This window comes from Platalea leucorodia, assembly GCF_965183815.1.
Source record: "Platalea leucorodia genome assembly, chromosome: 6".
In the NCBI taxonomy this organism is placed as follows: Eukaryota; Metazoa; Chordata; class Aves; order Pelecaniformes; family Threskiornithidae; genus Platalea; species Platalea leucorodia.
Window position 1 is genome coordinate 61,707,215 of NC_138828.1, and position 22,898 is coordinate 61,730,112.

The 22,898-nt window shown below is 41.6% G+C and overlaps 1 protein-coding gene across 1 annotated transcript in view; it reads right to left on the bottom strand.

Annotated features, from left to right (window-relative positions):
- The window catches only part of NWD2 (NACHT and WD repeat domain containing 2), a gene marked incomplete at both ends in the record, with an annotated part of 55,979 nt that extends 35,901 nt beyond the window's left edge, over positions 1-20,078 (bottom strand). Inside the window, one exon of the mRNA XM_082315162.1 lies at positions 19,928-20,078. Coding sequence (XP_082171288.1) covers positions 19,928-20,078 — 151 coding nt within the window. The remainder of the gene's footprint in view (positions 1-19,927) is intronic.
- Positions 20,079-22,898: the final 2,820 nt, after the last annotated feature.

Consider the following 22,898-nt stretch of genomic DNA (forward strand, 5'->3'; position numbering starts at 1 on the left):
AGATCATGGTTGACTAAGCTACTGTTGGCAGCACTTCAAGAGGGAGGTTAGGCCAGATGACCTCCTGAGTCCCCCTTGCAACCAGCAGTGATCCTGTTTCTCAGAAGAACCTGCAGGTTTGGCTTAGTCATCCAGGCCCCTCGTACAGTGCCTGGGAAGCCTTTTACAATTGCATGGACCACTGGGAGCAAAGCTCTAGAGAAAAACAGCTAGTGCCAAGGACCCAATATCCATGCCAGATGTATTTCAGGGGATTTTACTTTGGATTGGGCTCAACCCCCCACAAACATTTGGAGTGAATTAGGTGAGATCCTGGAGTAATATTCCTGTTTTTCATCCAAAAGGAACCCGGTTCATGCACACCAAGACTGCTCTATGATGTCAGTCAGAGTATATTAGATAGTGATGATCAAGAGATTCACCTCAGAAACGTATTCCAGATCTGGATGAATACAGGCGCATCCTACAAATATTTAGGAATGGAGTGCAAAAAACAACACTCTCAGCCCAGAGCTGCCTCAGTTAGTATGTAAGGCATAGAGGGACGGATGAGTTGCTCCCTCCTCAGAATCCACAGTCATTAATTTTCTCTCATACTTTAGTGCCTCAGTCAACCTTTTCTTGCAGAATGTAGTACACAGCTAACAAGGCTAATTAGCCAGAGGGTTGCACTGCGCCGATGCAGCAATATTATCTTGGCTCCAAAGCAACTTTTCTCAGTGCCAGCTTGGAGTCACTGTACTGCACGGTGTTGCTGTACCTTGTGATAAAAGCTACCTGCGTACTTTGCTTCATTTGAAATACTGGGGGTTTTTTACCTTCACAGTAACTGAGGCCCTTAGATCAGTCAGTGATAGAAGATGATATATTCTATATTCTTTGTGTTAACACACGTTAATTTTGGCATGCAAGTCTATGAAAACACAAAGCATCATGTTTTCACAACTGAGTAGAATAAACTGTTGAAAACCAACTTACTACTCAGTTACTGAGCTAAAACAAAATTATTCTTGAGTCTCTAAACTGAAATTAGTCAAGACTACAGCTTTGTTATTAGGGAAGCAACAATTCACAGTTATTGTTTGCAGTTACTTAAATGATCAATGTGACAGCGGACAGAACGGTCTTACTAGGGAACTACAATAGGCTAAGTTGAAGGAACAAAAAAAAAAGTTATTGGAAAAGGGCAGAAGTTAAGAGTAAACATGATTAAATGGGAAATGGGAAACACATTGTCTGAGGTATACAACAGATAAAACCGTATTCTGCTGCTTTCCATTTATGCCCATAGGACTGACTTACCCTGCAGAACCCCACTGGCTCTAGTTTTAGAACATGGTGCTGCTCCCTGCAGCCTAACTTGTAGAGTCTTGTTCAGAAAATGAAACACCACACTGCGAGGGTAGTGCTACATTTCTAATACCTTATAAATGAAATAGAAAGAGATAAAACATTCCTTCATCTAGAACTTGGCATACCCATTCTGTATTTTTATTCCTACCTTCAAATCTAATGGAATGTGCTTATATAATTGGAATTTGAGTCTGGTGCTTACATTAACGAATTTTAAGAATTTCTGTATTTGTAATAAGTTGTGAAACTTTAAGGAAACAGAAGTGCATATAGTTAAGATGAACTACAGTAATTAGTATGGATGGCAGATAAGCTGCTTTAATTAAATAAAATCTAACCTGATTTACAGTGACAGCAAATCTGTGAAGCTGGCAGATCCTAACAACAAAAATGTCACACAGGCAAATTCCACCTTCCAGGCTGCTGCTGCAGATGAACGGATTAACTAAATGCATTCTTCTAGCAGCCAAAATGAGACAGTAGCTGTGAGATGAGCTTTATACACCTCTTAATGTTAATTCTGATACTCTGAGATCCAAATGATAGTTCACAATAAACTGTGGGAATGAAACTACATCTGCAAAAACGTTCAGACAAGACTTAAAAAAGCTCCAACCCTAAATTCATCGCCAATATTTAAATCAAACCAAAAAAACAACCCTGTCTTGAGCGAGATAGTGACTTGCTGAACACATATCCTCCTTGCAAGTGCTAACTCTTGCAGATGGTTGCCTCCTGAGCCAGTCCATAACCACACCATCCTGCCTACCCCTACACTTTGAATTGATTGAGAACACCATCGCAGCCCTCCCTCTCCCTGTGCATCCCCAGTGTAATGCTGAGGACAGAAGTGAATTAGCCACAAATTATTTCTGCCAAATAATGGGCAATCGCTGTTTAAGCATGACTGTTTGTGTGAGGTGTGATTTCTGAAGGCTTGTAGCTCAGTCAAATCACTGCCAGTTTTCATTAGAGTACTCCAAGGTGCTGCTTCTCAGCGTGAACTATTTCCATGCCAAAGTCTGACCTTCAAACACAAGCTGTTCTGCTATTAAAGTCGCTTATTTTATTTTTAATAGGGGAAGTACATTTTACATTCTGGTGTTAGTAAACAGATGATGTGTATTTACAAACAGTTGCCAAACATCATCTCTGGGATAAAATAAGTCATGGAAAATAGCCTAGTTGAAGAAAATTTCAAAATGTATATGCAAGTGAACAGAAAGAGTTAACATGGAAGCCTGATGGAAATTGCCCATTTTCAAGCAGCAGATATTCTGCCCTAAGACCAGTTTCTCTTCTTGCTGGTGGTTGTACTGGTCTGAGTCCAGCCACAGTGATGGGAATGGCTGTTTCACGCGTGTGGGCTGCAATCACACAACAACTCGTATTCAACCAAGTCTCGATGCAGCTGAATAAGGAGGGTGCTCAGGCCCATCCTGTTATCGTGTGCTGCACAAGGGGTGCCAATGTGGGGACAGTGAGCCCCACTCGGCCACCCTCAAAGGAGCAGCGCATTCAAGCTGAGAGTCTGTTCATAGTAATGTAACCCATGAGTAACCTTACCCAAGCACGATGCAAGCTAAGGCCCCCAAGCAGGGGAAAGTCCTAAGCAAGGAGGGTGTTTGTGCTGCCACAGTTTGACTGACAGAGGAACGCGGCATTACTCAGCTCGAGGGAGCCGGCAGGAAAATTGTTGACTGACATAACAAGTTGAGGCAGGCAGCTGAACCTCGAAGGACCAAGGCAGAAAAAGAAGAAGAAAAAAGCTGCCCTTGCAGCTGTTCAAGGTACCACAGAAATGAATGTCATATGGGGTCACAGAGCTGCCTGCAGGTTTCATCTCCAGCCCGTCACCCAGAGAAGAGCTGCTCCTTGTATGCACAGAAGAAACAATTTCTGTATCACCCTCTGTGCTTGGTGTTCCTGTGCTTTGCAGTGGGTCAGGACAGAAGCTTGCTGGGGGTCTTGACCTCACCTCTTTCACAGCCTACTTCTCTGCTAGCTTAGTCTCCTGCACAAATGCACACGGATATGTTTATTATCACATCATGCCGGAGTCTTCTGTGCAGCTATGGAGGTCTGAGGCCCTGGATGAGCTGAGAACATCTTCCAGTCTAGTCCTGAATGCATATCCACTAAGATATCCAGCTATTTGCTTCCTCTAAGTATTCTAAATGCTTAGATTTGCTGGATGGGTAGGACAGATTCCAGCCATAGGATTTTTTTAATGCATTGCAATAATAGAAAATGTGAGTATTTTATAACCATTGTCTACTAACTGCAATAAGAATTTCTGTACTTGAATTATCTAAGGATATGATGCAAATAATAAGGTTAAAATTTACTTAGCAGCAATACCAAGTAAGGAAGTGGCTGCCAAACCTCTTAATGCTAGTATGTTCTTGTCACATAGGACTATTCAACTGAATTATTCCTTTTAAACTGACTTTTTTACTAATAATGCACAATAGCATTGTATATTACCCCTGAAACGAAAAGCTTTGAATACCAGTAGGTAACAAATGTCACTAAATATTATGGAAACCTTGTCTCTGAAAATAATACCATAATAATAAGTCATTTGCATTTCTATAGTGCCTTTCATCTGAGAATCTCAGAGCACTTTGCAAGCAAGGAGTCTGAATCATGTAGCTGGTAAGACAGGGAAAAATTACTTGAGCTACATAGTACCCTTGCTCTCCTAGAAAATTAACTCCATAGACTCTGTTGTCATTTCCTTTGCTTAGGGTTTCTGTGAGTAGACAGCATTAGAATAAGCATTCAAAGCTCCGCAAGACTCTTTTTAAGGAATGGGAACAGATCGGTCTGGGTCACTTCTTCCAGTGTGCCCTCCCCAAACAACACTGCCAACCTTCAGGTCTCTACTGGCTCTCTAAGAAGGCAAATGAGAAACTCGACAGACTGAAGGCCATTCATTACACTAAAACTCACAACCGACTGTAACCCTCCAAATAAATTCTGACTAGCACAATACTGCAACATTACTGTGACGTACACAGCTGCTTGTCCTCACCCAGCCTGATGGTGGGAGCTCTCTCGCGGGATGTGCAGAAAGTGTGTGCGACTCTGCAGGACTACGGAGCGCTCCTTCAGCTCAGAGGTTAGCGCTCTAGCCACCAGGATATTGCGTAGTAACATTGGTGGCATCTCCCTCTCTTCAGCCTCCTCGGTTCTTAAAAAAATAAATACAACAGCGGGCTGAGCATTTGAGCCCAAAGGAATGGCCGCTTGGCATGAAAATCAGAGAAAATAATGGAAAATAACATTAAAATAGTAAGTAATCTTGAAATGTGTCTCTCAGTTGTGAAGAAATGACAGGATATGACTACAAATTTGTGGTCTACATCAGAACATTTAAACAAACACATTTTCAGAACAAAAGACCTAACTATCTGAGGCAGGATTCAAAATGTAGGGCATAATTATAAGCCTAAAACTTACAGTTGCAGCAATTAGCTCTTCTTTTTTAGCTCAAAATCAAACAGTATCTGATTTAAAATGAGGTGTAGTTTTAAAGCCTATTTCTCTGAAATGCTCCCTACTGTCAGTTCTGTAAGATGACAAATTTAAAACAACACATATAGAATATGTATTTTTTTTAATTATAATGCTTAATAGCTGGCCACATTTCACACTGACATCTTATTTATAAAATACCCTGCATCTTGACTGTTAATATGATTAACCAGTGCCACCTATTGGTTTAACAATAACACCCAGCTGTCAATTTATATACATTAAAAAATGAGGCAACTAGTAAAATCCAAGGGGTCAAGACTCGTGTTAAAATACAGAATTTTGGGGAAATATCAGTATGGAATTGACATGACAGAAGGGAAAAGCAGTTTCTGTATCTAAATATCAAGAGACTTTTGATTATTCACACATGATTGTGTTCCCAATTTAAAACAAATATTGGTTTCTGAGAGTTCTTAGTTTTATTACGTGTACAATATGCTTACATGAAACAAATTGGGATTCTGATCTAAAGGTTGGCAAAGTTAATGGAAAGATCTGTTAATCTCAGTGGATCTGAAATGAAGTTCTACACTTGTGACATGTATTGAAACCCAGCACCTTTTGATGCCTTACTGACTTCCACAGAGTTTGGACGAAATCCTTCAATCCATAAATAAATTAATAAATAAACCCCCACTACATACTCATTAAATCGAGTGAGTATGGTATGAGTGAGGACTCTGAAGCAGAATTTTATCTCATAATGTATCCTAATAGCTAACCCCACATTACCCCTTGGGAACACAGCACCCTTACATGCAGATGTTCTTCAAGAAAAAAGAAGAGTTAGGTTGACTTGGAATCCTTTCCCAATCCTGCAAATGGTCCCTAGATTGCAGCTTGGGTGCCTAGGTGTCCTTGCATCCCTCAGCTATGATTTGTGGCAAACACTGCAAATGCCAATGCATCTGCATGCAAATGCCAATGCCCAGTGGGAGCTTTACCTGCACCATGGGCTGAAGGCGGAATCTCTACAGGGGGAGAATTTTGCATTCTGCAAACTGCACAAGTGGAAGAATTCAACAAAATCTAATTCTTTCATTTAATAAAGCAAACTAGGAAAAGCGCTTGAAAACATGACAATTTACAAACAATTATTGTCATACAATTAAATGATGTGACAGGAGAAACTGAAGACACAGCACATTTAGAGACACCAAAATTAAGTCTGAAAAATATCTCTACAGAACACCAAAGCTTATTACAACTAAGCACTGGAAAGCAGCAAAGCCTGCAAGGACAAGAATTTGCAACTATAATCAAAATTAACGTGAAAGAAAAACTTCTTGTAAAATCTGAAAGAGGACTTCTGTGTGGGCTGTGCAAAAATGCATAACAGAAGACATAAAAAGGGCCAGTGCAGTAACAAAGATACGTGCAAAAATCCTACTAATTCATCTTGAGGTGTCAACTCACACTTCAAAAAATTATGGAATTACCTAGAAAGCAGAAAAAAAGCTGTACAACACTGGAAAATATTTTTAACAATTAAGTTGTGTGTACTGCAGTAGCTTTACTATTTTTTTTCTGACATCACTAGACCAAAGAGAAAACAATCAGGGTACGTTACTAAAGCACTTGAGGTAATGAGGCAGCGACAATCAATAAAGCAACGGGATGTCACAGACATTTTGTCTCCTAACTGAACTGCAGATTCAAGTGCTGGAAGCAAACGAAGTAGTATGTTGTAGCCTTTGAGAAGGCATAAAGCAGAGGCCTGCTATGAAAAAACACAAGAAAGCAAGGCTCGTAAAAGCACACAGGTATTTCACAGTACAGGCCAGCGGAGGCCCATTAAATACACTTAATGTTCTGAAGTACTTGTTCTGAAGAACAAGAAGTTACACTTCTGCTAGTACACTACTACTACAAGTTACACCAGTTACACTTCTTGTTCTGAAGAAATTCCAGTAAACACTCCTATGGACTTTACATCTGGCAGTGCTGCAAAGCTATGGAAGAGCTCTGCAAGCACTGTCGGCTCTCCGGTAAAGTTGCCCTTCCCTCCTCTAAACTTTCTATTTAAGTTCACAAGGCACAAAGTTCTAATCTAGGTCATATCCTTCCTTAAATTTGGTGGAACATGGCCATAGTTTGGGTGACTACAAAACTGCTGAAGTCAGTCGGGCCAGCTGGAAAAGCATGACTGATAAATGTAGCCTACTGTATGGGCTTCAAGTGAAAGATGTGAAGACTTTTACACCAGAAGATGAAAAAGTCTTGAACCTGACAGAAGAAGTGAGAGGTGCTGCTTGCTATCAGTGCAGTAAGTCTGCGCTAATAAAGGAGGAGTTTTCTTTGCAACAGACTTTTTTTTCTTGATGCTAAATGAGGAGGACTATTAAATAACATCGCTGCACAGTCAGAATAGTACTTGGCTGCTGTAGAAACAGTTATCAAAGATGAAGAAACCAAATAACAATCCTGGCAAAGGAAAGCAGCTGCAACAGGGCATTAAACCCAGAACAACAGGACTATGTGAGGGAGGGATGCCAGAAACTCAACCACGCCTTGCCTAAGTAAGAGAATCTCAACTGATTTCTTACAGGACTGTTTCACAAACAGACAACTTCTACCTAGCTATAACCACCCACTTACAGGCACTGCAGTACAACAGTTTTTAAAACTGAGAATTCCAGGTGGAGTCTGTGCTAAAAGTCATTGAGCATGACCAAATAATTCACAAAACTGGCTCGTTTTGATGGATTATGTAACGTCTGAGAGGAAAACAGTGATTGACATGGAAAGGAAGAGTGATTGATCTTGCCTCTGTTCTCCCTTACCCTTTCCAATTCTAATGATTCACCTAAGCATTATTTTCAGTAAAGATTATATAATCCAGTTGAAAAGGCCATTTTTTATAAACTTTCAGATGTATCTTTTTATGAGTAAAATATTTTTGTGATCATTTTTCTATATTTTGTTTCCTTGTTCCAGATTTTATTAGTTTCTTCTACTTGCTAACCACACTTAGTTGATGATATATATTAAGGTAATAGTAAATTTGCAGTTTAACAATCTTGAGGAGTTAGTAATTGAAAAAGGACAATACATATTCTAATTACTTACTCTATCTGAGAAGGAGATATACTTGAAACAACTATGTTCAATTTCCGACTAATACATTGCACAAACAGAAAATAGTATTTGAAGAACTTCCAGAACTGGCATACCAATTTCATCAATCAGGGACTGAACTACAGACTGTCTTCCAAATTAGTACTTTCAAATCACTTTAGCCATCTTCCCCAACTCTTTGCTCTTATTTTCACAATGATACCCAATGAGCTACAATGACCTTTAATGGAGGATAAAGATCTTCTATGATGCTATACTCTCAACGGCAGTGTAGAAGATTGCTGAAAATGTGGGTTTGACTTCATTTGCATTTCTTGCACTGCCAGACACTATCAGCCTTTCTCAAAGCCTGTGAAGATATTTCTCTGCAAGTCATCTTTTACCTTCTATACCTACATATGGTTAAACACTACTGAATCCACAACTGGGGATCTCCTTTCTTTTATTTGAAATGATTTACATAATGACTATGAGGAGCTGACTGTGGTATTAATGCTGGAACAATACACCAGCAATAGAATTGTTCAGTAGAATTACATAGTATTTTACATGGTTGATTATAGAAAGCATAAAATAGAAAATTCATAATAAAACAGGTGGAATGTAAGGAGATCATTTGCATTTTAGCTGTTTTCCAAAGAAAGGATGAATATATGATCATCTGTGTGTCTTCTACATGTCTTCTGTTCTCTTTTGGAAAATATTTTTAACTCATGGCTGACATTAAACAAATCTGACAATTATATTAATCTCAAATATAATGAATATCCTATATGAGAATAAATCAGCAGGTAAGTAAGAGAAATCCTGCACATGAGTCTCCTCCTCCCATTCATAAATAAACGATTAAAGGGAAAGCTATAACACAAGCTACCAGACTCTTCATAAACGCGTATTTGCAGGAAAGCTTCACCTGAAACAAGCATTCCTCTGCAGGACATACATACATGGTAAAATAATCTTTTGTGGGAATTTATTGCTTTATATTATACATGCTTTTCTTGGATGCATAGATCGGCTTCCTGACATGGTAAAAGGATGAAGAGGCAGAAACTAGATTTGAGAAATTTATGAATAATGACATAGACTAGTGAAAGTTACTGAAACTCATTCTAAACAAGGAAATTTTCAGGGAATTTTTTACCTTTGGTCATTTCTGTTGAGTTTATTTAGTGTCTGTATATGTTGCAGTAAGCACTACCAGTAGTGCTATGGCAGACATAGTGCAGCAGTACGCTGTACAGTCCGTTTTCCTATGTATTTTCTTAACTGGTTTGGAGACAGCTCATGAAGAGCTAGACTGTCTTCTGTCAGGAATGGCACAGGTATGTTTGATCCTGCTTCAGGCAGGAGGACATATCCGAAGGCCTCAAGAGATCCCTTCCAGCCCCCTCGTCTGTGATTTGCACAATAAATAACTGCCTAATGAAATAATTGCCTAAGGTCCCTTGGACCTCTGTTATGGCCGCATATTTCTGGTTTAAATGATATGTCATTGAACTCAATGGCACTCATTTTGCTCACCACAGATTGCTTAATTCTTTATAATCCCATGTTGTAAATGATTTGCATTTCAAAGTAAATCATCATACAAACTTTGCTAGTGTCTTGATATGCCAAATTAGGGACCACACACACGGGAATGTTTCAATAACTTGCTTCAAGAGCACTGCATAATTCATCACATTTAAATGTAATCCAATAAATATATAAGTAAATCAAGACCATTATCAAGCAATAATGTGATTTTATCATTTTCCTAACATTTACCAGTAACCACTCCTAAAAAGAGGATCAACACTGCTCACTGCTCTCAGTATCTGAGCTATCAGAAATATTATAGGGTGGAAAATGAAGAAGAAAAATAAGCATTTTCTTCAGAACAAATAACTTTGTCTTGCCAGAACAGTACAGACTATGAATTTAGCCACCAGGATTATTATCAAGTAAGAAAATATTTTTCCTCTGATCTCCTTTTCTAGAATTTGTGGGGCCTTTATTAAACAACAGTAGGTACAAAAAAATAAAAAGATTGAAAGTCCTTCATTTTAAGAAAATCACTTATAAATACATGATTTATGTTATGTTTGATTATGACAGTAAAGCGAGATCCTCTAGATGTGTCATGCTGGCATAGGTAGGTGTGTAAAATTCTTGGTAATAAAACAACCCTTAGATTAAAGTCCTGCGTGACACACCGGACTCCTTTAGATTAGACTCCATACCTTAGGCTCCTTCAATTACTGAACACTGTAATTTCCTTATTTATTTCTCAGTATGGCTCCATTTTAATAACCCCATGGAAATAAGGACATTCAGGTAACTAGGGCTTCACAGTTAACCTCTCTTTCTTTATACAGAAAGACAAAAATGGATCATTACAATGATGGTTTTGAATAAAGTTACTCTTTTAGGGAGATCTGCTCTTAGGTACCCCTACTCCACAGGTATTTCCACTTTTGGTTTTTGAGATCTCTTCTTTGGCTGAATACGCATGGTCTTGTTCATACAAAATTCCCACTGAAGTTAGTAGGATTAGGCATTTCACTGGGCAATAATCTATCTCAAGACTTGGAAAGGTTGTTACAAGTACCAAGACTATTGGCTAATTAGTAAAGCAACTAGACAAATTCATGGAAGCAAAGGACCTCACAGATTATTAAACACAAAGATATAATCTTTATCATTTTGTCGCTGTTGTGATCTCTTATTCTTTCGTCATCAGATGCGTTCTTCGTATCTGAAACTGCCAGGGTCACAGGAGGAGCATTGGGCTCCTTTGGTCTAACTCACTACGTCCGATCTTACTGCATTTGCTTCTCATTTATCTTATATATCATAACTGATGCGCATAACTCCACAAATAGGGATAACTCCTCTCATCTAAAAGTATTAAACCCACAGGGTTATTCAATGGTTCTCAAGCATTTAAAAGTAATCTTAATCTAATAAAATCCAGTCAGTGCGATCGCTTGTGAATAAACATTGAGTGTAAACTCAGGCAGTGTCAGGGATTCTGTTACAAATACTCTAAAGTGCCAGTCATTTCTTCCTACATTGCACAGTCAGGCATCAATCTTGTACAACACAAATAAACAATACTAACAGATAATATATATTGAAACCACTATGCTAAAAATGGTTTTTGGAGGCTTTTTGCACAAGCCATTTATTTTGTCAGTGATTTTTAACTTTGAACTTCTATATGCTTCTGAATGTCTATTTTGTACTTTTATGAAGTGCTGTAGCTTGTAAGAAATGCAAATGGTCTTTAGCAATATGAACACATCAAAGGGTCTAGGCTTCAGAAATGCCTGCCAATAGCAAACCCTTCAGTTGGGGAGCTCTCTGAAACTAAGGCTGTCCAGATAAAGCTCTTAGTCATTAATTCTCATTTAATTTTAATGTTTTGTAAAACTTTACTAATTAGAGACTCTAAATAATAATTTTACAAATAACATAGCTATCTGTCATACATACAGTATAATAACTACTTGTCTCAATATCTGATTCAGATAACAGTGAGTTGGAGGACAAAGCTGGAGATTTATAAAGCAAAGGTGAGACTGTGAAGGTACTCAATTGCTAGTAGAGTGATATGGACTCTATTAATAAACATTTTTGAGTGTTTAATCATAGCAAAGATACATGTTACTATACTGAAGACTTTGCTTGTGCCACCCCAAGCAAATGCTAGGAGCAGGTTGTACAAGACTATTTTGCAAACTCTGACAATTTGAAATCTGATCTGTTCAGCTATTTGATCAGTCCCAAAAACTGACACTTAGCAACAGCATGACTCTGGATTAAGCCCAGTGTGGAAGTCCTGCCATTGGCTAGTCTTTCCAGCTTCTGGCACCAAGTGTATTTTGAACAGCCTGGTACATCTAGTCTGTAAAGATAACTTTTTTTTTCTAGATCCAGATTCTGTACAATAATGACTGTAGCCGGTCAGGCATAAGGTCTGTCCAGCACAGCATCTTGTCTCCGACAATGGGCATTAGCAGATGCTTATAAAGGGAGTTTAAGACCAGGTCAAAGACAGAGGCAGGCATGTAATTATGGTGGTGATGGGGCGGCTTACAAGATTTGCATGTGGTACATCTCCTCCTTGCCTGACACAGCAGCATGCACATGGTGCTCTGCACTGACTCGGGGCTCCCTCCTCTTTACCTTGCTACACTCCCTGCTTTCAGCTACCTGTGATTTAGCCCTACCCCCCTTTTGACTAAAGATTTTGGAAGTAAAAACCTCTCTCTGATACAAAACCTAAATTAATAAGAGTAGCATCAGGCCAGTGGAGTTATTTTAGAGTTGCACTGGCACAACCATGATTAAATTGGGTTCTCTTATTCTACCTATTATTATCCTTCTTTAACCAAAATTCCAGTAAGGGGATAAAGCAGTTGTCTTGAACAGCACTGCCTATATTAAAAACGGCCAGATTTCTCTGTATTCCATACACACGACTATCTATGACTACACTATATTTATATCTACCACCTTCAATATATTAAAACCTTAAATTACTGGTAGATAAATATTACTAATGTATTATTATCACAGCCTGAAAGGACATCTTATCACAAAATACTCTTTCAGCAGATGAAAATTCAAAGAAATTGCATTTGTTTCAGATGAAAAAAATTGCCGCTCAGGCACTGCCCTCATATCTTGTATTAGAAGTTCAGTAACTCCTTGATCTAAAGTTTTCTTTCCATAATAAATATTTAAAAATTCTCCAAACAAAACTTAAAGTCTAATGTAGGATTTTCTCTTGTGTGTTTACGCATCTGTGAATGCATACATGCGCCTACATAGTCATGTATGTAAGTTCCTTAAAAGGAGTTATTTCACTGCATAAGCTTAGAGGCAGGATGCCAACTTATTTACCCTTTGTGCTACACCGTTCTTATGTGATCACAGAAATCCCACCACAGAATACACGTGGTCTCCTTGAAATGCAGCCTCGGAAAGCCTCGTCAGTTTGCTGCACAGCAGACTGTTGCTCAGCGCAGAGGTCATCCCGCTGCCCTTGATCAGGCGGCAAAGCAGCTCCCCTGTGCTGATGGGGGAAGGCACTGTAACGCTGCCTGCATGGTGCTGCCTCTCATTTCAAGCTAGGTCTCATACCTTGCTCAGGAAACGATTCACAATAAGGACTCGATTCAATACTGCTGCTGTCCATCATCTAACAACTGCATCAAATGTACAGGGACCACAAGCTCCCCTTGGTCACTGAAAGGATGACCACTTTGCACAAGAACGAGGCACGCTCCCGTGTCCTATGCACATCTTGACTGCTCTGTATTTCTACTTTAATAAAAAGATGCATGCATATATATGTATGTATATATACACAAACTACAATATATGGAACCAGTCTAGCATGCAAATACATCTGAAGAAATAAAGCAATATTTGCAAAGTTTGAAAGGAAAAGAAGAAATTGTAGATTCTACTATGTTTTAATATTATTTCTTCAATGCTAAGAAAAACAGTCACAAAACCTAAGCTGCAGGTGCATACAATCCTGAATGTTTACAGGTTTACTTGTGGATAAAATCTAAACTCCTCTGTAAAGCTTTTACTTTTACAATAGCATTTAACAAAACCTAGGCTGTTCTTCAGTAATGCTAAAATTACGACCTTGAGTGATGCCCTTTCAACATAAATACCCGGTTCTTACAACTGCCCTAACAGCAAGTTTGAAAATTGTCTATGATAGTGTGGCTTGAGTTTTATACATCCATTTATACCATTTTATACAGTTTATACTATTTTATATAATTTGTGTATATGTGTGTGTATACACACTATAGACACATATACAAAAATTATAGAAAAATACAATTTTATTATTTTTTTTGAATTAAAAAAGAATGGTCATGTGGTTAAAAATGTTAAGTGCTGTTTTTTAAGTAGATAGGGTAAATACCTAATCCAAACTTTTGGAGCTGATAATTCCAGATGCTGTTTAGCAGGAAGGTGACTGAGTTTCAGGTAATTTTGCTTATTTCTAAATATCAAGAAGAAAGAACAAAACCAACAAACTAAATAGCTTGCTGTTTACTAAAAAAAAAAAAAAAACCAAACAACCTGACACCTCTTGATCTTAGTCTTGTTCCCCAAATGCACATCCTACCTTTTGAGTACATGAATGAAAAATTTTGTTGAAAATTAAACAAAAGTTCTCAATGTTTCCACTTGCATATTTGGTACATTTAGAGCAAATCCTTAGCCCAGTCCCCAAGCTACATAAGCAAAGAACCCACAAAAAGAACAGGGGGACATGAAGAGCAGTTCTTTTCATACTGTCAACAGTTTCTCAAGTTTATCTGTCCGACAGAATAAACTTCAATCCAATTAAGCCTCCATCCTAGCCCAAAACGATCATTTCTTCTAACAGGAACAAAGGCTTGAGGATCTGCTCAGCAAAAAATCATCTCATACTGGTTCTGCTTAAGATCTACTGGCCCTGCCTTGCCAATAGTTAAGTTAAAGCCTACATGAGACTTGGTCATACAGTCTCAAGAAGTCAGATCTTGCTTTCTGCTCAACCACACCAACAACAGAGTTGTTCTGTGGCACAAGAGGAAAGAGAGAAAACTTCACATAGAGGCAGAAATAATGAAAATGGCAGGCTTCTTTCCAACCTAATGACCTCTAGGTACCTCTGACATCTGGGCCTCCTGAAATAAGACATGTTTCAAATCAAGGCCCATACCAAACCCAGGTACTTGAACCATGTTGCTTTCCCAAACTCTGAGATACTCAACTTTATCTGTAAAACTATTGAACTTCTTTTTTTTTCCAAGTGTAGCTTGGTTTGTAGCTCTTAAACACTACAGTGATGTGCGTCACATAAAACCATAAATAGGTACAAAGTTAGGTAACCAGAACTAACACTTAGCATAAAAAAAGTCCTGGAGTTATTTGTCTCCACATCTCCGCAACACCTCCCTTGCAATTTCATACACTTGAACATCTGTGTTTTCCTTTAGCTAAGGAATAAATTCCACCCAGATTATATAAAATTGTCTTTAGAAAAAGATCTTCATGCAATGTATCCAAGTAGGGACACCATATGGTATTGTGGGGCTGGCCAAAACGGACCATCGTTAACTAAGCATTATTCTGGCTTTTGAGTATTTTTCCACATCAACATTTCCTCAATTATATTTTTTTTAAGAGAAACAACATTTCAGGTAAAAATAGTATAATACACCTGGAATATACTAAGAATGAAAAGTTATACCTTTCTTTTATCACATTGGCAATAACTTTGAAATTAAAGCAATCATAATTCTTCATCTGTTATGAGTTATTCATGCTCATGTTCAGTAGCACTAACCTAAAAATGCACGTAGTATTTTTTTCTTTCAGACGTACAGCAACATGCATAAAAATACATGTAATTCCTGCAAAGCACCCTACAACAATAGGTCCAAACAAAAACATCAGTAAGACCCATTTCTGCAATCATTATTTATAGAATAATCCTTATCTAGTCAACAAAACTAACTGCAGGTGAGAATTTTGCTTTATGTGTTATGAGAAAAGATCTAAATTGGGCACCAAACATTTACGCTTCATTAGAACTGAGTGTTTTTCAAATTAATACAATGTTCTGGAGAATGTATGTCAATGGAAGCTAAACTAAGTTGAAGAACTGTATAATAACTCAAGAAAACTCAAACTCATTCAATAGTGTAAGACAAGGAAATCTCACTCTGGCAGTCTATGGAGAAGCTGATGAAGTTCTAACTGTACAGGTTAGTTTTATACCGTGCTTGTACAATGGAGGCATTAAAGTGGTGGTAGTACCAGTAAGATCTTCTATTAGAAAAAGGATCTTCATTTCTACATGTATACATAGGACTTCATACTTCAGATTGTTAATCATGCCAAAACCAGTATTAGTTAGGGTTTTTATAAGTAGTTGGTTTTATAGGTTTAAAAAATGGGTACTTGAGGCACAGAAACCATAAGGAACATAGCCTTTCTGTATTAAAAAGGGCTGTTAAAACAAAGCTTGTTCATGATCTCATCACAATTGTTTCTGTTTGTACAACAGAAATGTTTTGAGTGCCTATAAATTGGCTAAAAAGTATTAACTGTCAAGATCCAGTAAAAAGGAATCCTGTGTTGGAACTTGGGAGGAACGCAGAGGTGCTGCACGGAGAAGAGCGAGCAGTATGCAGCTGATATAACGGATGGAAAAGGGAGCAGCCTTACCATGTGAAGTGTTAAATGCAACCCTGTTTACACTTTGAGATAAGACTGGCTAACACCACCTATGTCAGGACACACTGAGATGCTATATAAAGGTATTATCATCCTGTCTTCAATGGAACCACCTGTGTGTAGGATTTGGCTTTATACATATCTCTCTTCAATGCATTAATTCGTCTTGCTAAGTTACAGACAATGAAAGGCACCTTCACAACCAAAACTTGGGAAGAGCTCAGAGTGAAAAATGACTGATGTCTGAAGTAATCAAAGCAATAACAAGACCTTAAGTCAAACTAGCAGAGGGCTAACTTCCCCACCTTCAGAAGAGCCAAGAGAATTTAAAATTATCAGAGTTTCGACTGTATGTTCCAATTCACGGGATTTCATTTTCAAGACAAATTCCTAACTCCGGTTAAGGCATCAGTTTCAACCAGGGCTTGTAATACTGCCTTAGATCACCACATAATTTCTTGAAATAGCAACCTTTGCAACTCAAATGATTTTCTGCTTGAAGTCGTGACGAGAATCATTGGAATATTCTGAACCTATATAAGGCTGATGTCACAGCTCCACATAACGGAACCGTATGGAAGTTTATACCTCTTGTATTTAATAAGAACTGTATGTTAATGGGAGGCATCTGTACTGGCAGTATTGAGTAGCAGAGAAACTGTCATTAACTGATCGCTGTTACAGTCCACAGATTTCTACATGTAACAGTAAAGGCACTTATTACAATCAGGCAAATATAACTTTCCTTATCACTTTGAAGCAATAAAAGTATCTTGAGAAAATCAATAAATTATTTAAAGCAAAATATTCAACCTCTCTTAGCCAAAATACCTATTTAAAATCTCTGCTTATATCTACTGAACTGAGAAAACAGACTTATTTGTATTCAAATAATAAAGCAACTTCAATGTTTCTAAAGATCCAGTCATCTTCAGTGATATGAATGTTGATAAATTGATATCAACAATTTGAACAAGACAATACTGTTAACTACTAGGGGAAAACAGAGTTTCACTTATCTACAAAACTTCCTCTAGAAAACAAGAGACTGTAAAACGGAGCAATTTTGTTCCTATTACCCGTGCTCACTGTCGCCACTTATTGTTCTTTTTAGGGATTTCTGTTTAAGAAATTTTACAAATAATGCCTTTCCTAGATGCATAATAAAACCATAATATATTTCAGTCATACTAAAGTATGTTTGTAAAGAACAGACCAAACACCGATTCACCAGAGTTCTCCAATATACACTTATTAAATTGATATAATTCAAGAAAAATACTTATAAGATTGTACACTTTAAGTTGTAGGTAAAGTTTTCTTGTGACTGCTAGCAGGATTAATCCCGAAGCTTCCCTGGCACCACAGTTCTGCTGGGTACAGAGCACAGCCCGGGGGGATTCACTTCTACCACTGGGAGTTCGGGGACTCGCAGCCCCTTTCAGGAATGCTTAGCACCAAGAAGAACTGGTACAAAGTGTATTGATATGCTGAAAATTAACAAGAAAGGCCTTTGTCATTCAAATAAACATGGTGGTTTGGGGCTTAAATATGCAAAATAGTTTACTAAGTTGGAAGAGTTTAACCTTTTTTTCCAGAACTCTTGCATTGTGAACTCTTCTAGGTATTGTGCAAACAGCATTTTTATTTCTAAGTACTTTACTAGATGATATCTAAAACCCATTGTAGGCTAGTTTTTCTTGTTTATCCATATATTCTTTTTTTAAGGTCACATGCAGTTAGTAATACTTCTGTGTCAGTGATATTACTGATAAATAGTCATGGCTGTTTCTCATCATTTAGAGTCCCTAAATGTTCATATAAGTCACTCATGTTGGTTATCAAAATCTGCAACCACTCTGAAATTTCTGTCTCATACTATCATTTCTGAAAGCAGGAGCAATGTTGCAGGTAAAATTTTGGGCATGAGAAGTGTTAATCATTGTGATCATATGATCCTACAAAGAAGCTAATATAAATAATCATGAACCGACCAGATTATTTTCTTCCTCTTAGTGTTTTTTTAAAGCTGGAATTTTGAAATAACCATGCAAGGCTAAAATCCTGCAAATGGGTAGCTTCAAAACCCTACCCTGCTTCCTGCAGGGTAGCTTCAAAACCCTACTTTTAGAATGAGTTTAGTGGTTTGGTTTTTGGTTTGTTTTTTTTTTTTTTTTTTTTTTTTTTATTTTAGCAAATACGTAGCTAACATACCAAGCTACCCTGATGATAAATGCCATTCACATCAAACACAGAGGCATCAGTAGCTCCACAGTTAAGGCGATGCTGGCAGAAATCCATCTTACACTAACGAGTAACATATCTTCTAAAAATCCACACCAATTTTCATTCAGAGCCAAATAAACATTTTTTCGATTATCGCTATTTGTATGTTTTTGCTTAGATTTCAACAATAAACTGCAGGCATTTTCATGCCCTCCTTAAAGAACGACATCTTTTCCAACAAACAGGGACGTTGGATGTGAGAGCTGAGAGTTTCCCTGGGTGGAGAGCAACGCAGAAGACCCGGAGGTGTGGGAATTCTTCAAGGCAGCGCTATGCCCACTTTTTCGCTTGTGAGTGCTATTTCTCATACTCACGTAAGTAGTGGTGCCAAGACAATTTTCACTTCAAAATTCAAACTATTTTGTCATTTCAGGCATGACTTTCAGATCTCTGTTGTTTGCATAAAAGGTGACAGTATTGTTGAATTAGAAGTGTTGGGGGGGAAGGTGGTGGGTGGTGGTGTGAAAGAGAATTGTGAATACAGTGGGCTCATCTTTACAGAAAAGAAATGTCATAGGTGTGAACGCTTAATTTATTATTTCCATGCTTCAAGTGGGAATGTGCTTCAGCAACTTAAATCTTACGAGTGGGAATGACACCCCCTGAATGTATGCAAATTCCTCGTATCAAAGGGTAATTTTAAAAATAGGCTTTAAGTAGCAGGATGCCTAATTAGTTCAGATATCGAGTATGCCATCCCGACTTTATTAAGCTAAAATTGCAGGTTTCAGTGCATGCTTCCTTGGAAGCAGAGTATGACCGGGATCAAAGGATCACATTTGCTGTAGCCTCAGCCGGTGGAGACCTGCTTTCACTATGCTATGAAATCAGTCGGAAACTCTATTAACCAGCCTCCCCAGGAGAGCTCCACAAAACAACCCCCGGGAAAAGCTGCCCCTGCGCCAGAGGGCAACCCGTTTGCATGTCCGAGACCCCCGCGTACCCTGTGCCCCGCTGCTCCGACACCGCGAAAAAGAGAGGCGCACCCCCCCTCCCCCGGTGCCTTTCATTTATAGGCATAAAACTTCAGGAGCGGAGAATATCGGCGCCTCCGAGCCCCCCCCGCCCCCGAGCTGGCACGCCGACACCGGCCCAGGCCCGCCGCCCACGCCGCTGCCACACGCCTCGCCCCGCCACCCCAGCCCGCCCGGGCCGCCCCGTCCCGCGCCCCACGCCGCGCCCCGCCCCACCGCCCCGCAGGGCCCCGCTCCCCCAGCGCCGCCCTGGCGGCCCTGGGGCCGGCTGCGGGGCGAGGGGCGAGGAGCCGGGAGCCGGCCTGGGCCACGCCGCGGGCCCCCGGAGCGACGGGGGAAGCGCCACGGCGGCCCGGGGCCGGGGCGCGGCGCGGGCGCTGCGGGCGGCAGGGGGAGCTGCGGGGCGGGCGGCGGGGCGCGGCGGGCCCCGGCGGGCCGCGGGTTACCTTCGGGGTTGGCGCTGATGAAGACGCGGACGCTCCTGCCGCTCGGCACCAGGTGGGACGGCAGCGCCGAGAGGTTGCCGGAGAAAGCCGCCCGCCGCAGCGCCGCGTCCCGCGGGCAGGGCAGCCTGCCGCCCGCCCCGGCCGGCCACATCCCGCCGCGCCGCAGGGCGATCCTCGCAGGCGGCCGCCGGGCCCCGGCTCAGGGCAGCCCCCCGACCGCCGCGGCGGCAGCGGCGCTCGCCACCGGCTCGCCGGCGGCGGCCATGCGGACCCTCCGGCCGCCCGGGGCCGCCGCCTGCCTCCTCGGCGGCGGCGCGGCTGGGGCTGGGGCCGCCGCCCGGCGCCGGAGCGCGGGGGCAGCGGGGAGGCGAGGCGTCGGCCGCCCCCCGCGCCGCTCCCCAGCGGCGGCCGGCGGCGGGGAGGGCGCGGGAACAAAGTTTGCGGCGGAGCGGTGCCGGGCGCGGCGGCGGCGGCGGGACGGCGGCCCCAGGGCGGCAGCCGGCCCCCCCAGCGCCGCCCGGCCGCGGCCCCCGGCCGCCGCGGAGAGCAGCGGGAGGCCGGGCGCCGGGAGAGCCGCGGCGCGGTCGGGCCGGCGGGTCTCTCGGGCTGCCCCTCCGCCCGCGAGGGTTTGCGGTGTCCAAGGCAGGGACGTCTCCGGCCGGGCTGACGGCGCCTTTCCTCCTCCGAGTGTGTCACGGCCCCGGGGTCGGATTTTTATAGGAAGACCGCTGCCGGCTCGTCCATTGGGCTCGGAAGAGTTCAGAGCCCTGCTCGTGTTCTGTTCTGTAATCGCCTGCACAGGAGTCCCACCTGCTCAGATACAAAAGAGAGATGCCCTTGCTGCTTTTTTCTTTCTTTCTTTTTTAATCAGTTATTTATTTATCGGAATAAATGAAGAGCCCCGGTCTGAAGAATGAAAGAGGAAGGAAGCAGCGAGACAAGCAGCCGGCGGGATGCGGTCCCTTTGCAGCAGTCAGTGGCGGGGCATCCCGTCGGGCAGCGCCGATGAAATATTCAGGAGGGCGGCGGGGTCGGGCCGGGCCCCGCTCCGCTGGAGGGCGGCGGCGGCGCGGCGCGGCGCGGTGCGGTGCGGTGCGGCGCGGCGGCCCCGGCCCCAGCCCCAGCGGGCGGCGGTCCGCCGGCGAGCCGCAGAGTTTAGAAACCTCCCCGGGAGGGGCGGGCGGGCAGGGACCTGGCAGCAACGCGGAGGGGAGGGGCCGGGGGGCCGGGGAGGGGTGGGCACCGGGCCTCGGTTGGGATGGTGGGTCGGCTGCCGTGGGGAGGCCGCCCTGGGAGGAAGCCTCGGCAGAGGGGTTTGCGGGTGTTTCTGCACGCTTACCAGGCTGGAGAGAGAAGTCTTTAATACGGGTAGTATCTATACAGGCTATTTCATCTGCTGTTTCGGATACAAAGCTGGTTTGTGTGTTTACACAAATGTACAATACACTGTGTATTTATAATACGCACCTTATGATGTATTTGTACACAGTATTTAGGAGCTGAGGCCTTCCTCCCGCCGTCCTTTCGGTGGTCGCTCGCTGTCCCCCTGCCCCGCCGCCGTCCCTGCCGGGGGAGCTGCCGGCCGCGGCAGGCAGGGTCAGCGGTGGGGGAGGCTGAGCCGGCTTTCAAGGGGGTAACGCCACTAAAGTAGGCAAAAGCAAACTGCTCAGCTCTCTTTCAGAAACGAAGGTGGCAGCCAGATGGGTTCCTTAAGTGTTGCTGAGCCGAATTTTTTTTTTTTTTTATTCCTGATTTCTTAAAGAAATAAGGCATATGCAAAATTGCATCCCATGTGTATTTGCATGTGAGCATGAAGGAGTAATTTTGCTTGCTGTTGCTTGCTGTTGCTTTATTAGTTCTGCACCCCATAAATTTTGGGCCGATTTCAACCAAATGAAACAGAGGGGCAAATTTTAAGATATTAATTATCAAAGAGATAACATTCCTGTAAGTTCTGTGAACATAGCTGGGCAGGGGAGAGTGCGCTTATCTGCAAAGAGGAAAAATACGCAGCATACATTTCAACCATTCATACTGAAACATCAACACTGGACAAAGAGGTTGTGCCACTATCTTGGGAACTGAATGCCTGGGGATTGGAAAATCCCCCTTTCAATCAAAATGTATATTCCTTTAGGATTCTGTAGTGTCCAATAAGGAGGAAATCTCACTTGAAGCCTTTTATGGTAGACATGCATATTTCTCTTCTCTGTGGATTCTCTGATGCTCCATTTAAGACAAGCCTGAAGCTTTGGTATGATTTGGTTAAAAAATCTGACAGTCATGAGGTGCAACTCCCGAGGAAATGAGGCTTCGTATATGTCACTGCTTACGAAACTATTGGTCTTATCTGCACTTCGCTTACCCTTTGCATAGGCAATGTGCTTAGACGTGCCTTTTTCTGGCTTTTGTCATGAACAGGTAATTTCTCTCATACAGAGCTGAAAAGCAGCTCCTTGAGGCTGCAGGCAGTTAATGAATGCATGAAGGAAATGATTTATAGTGTAGGCTGAATTACGTCTTACGCACTTTGCTGGGACTAACTCTCAGCCGGGCTATCTCCTTTGCTTCACCAGCCTAAAGTACTAGGCAGTTCTTAAATATGAATTTGCTTGTGGAAGCAGCTCCTGGTAAGGATGCAGAGACTCTCCCTTCATATTGCTGCTGCCTTAGTATTGTCATCAACAAATTTCTCAGAGAGCTTCTTTGGAAGATGAGGCTTATTGATCTACCCCTTTACCATGACAGCCATAATGTAGTGGTTTTTTAAGACTCTTTTTGGCAGTCATCTTTACTAAGTTGAGAACTTGAGTTTGCATCATTTGAATTCTTTTGGAATTTTGTCTTTGACAGCATTGACGACAGCGTCAGCTTTTAACTGAATGCATTGTCTCATGAACCCAGGCTGAATGAAATGGGACCAGGCCTATCATTTCCAAGCGTTCACCCTGTCTGTTTGTTGTCTGGGTGC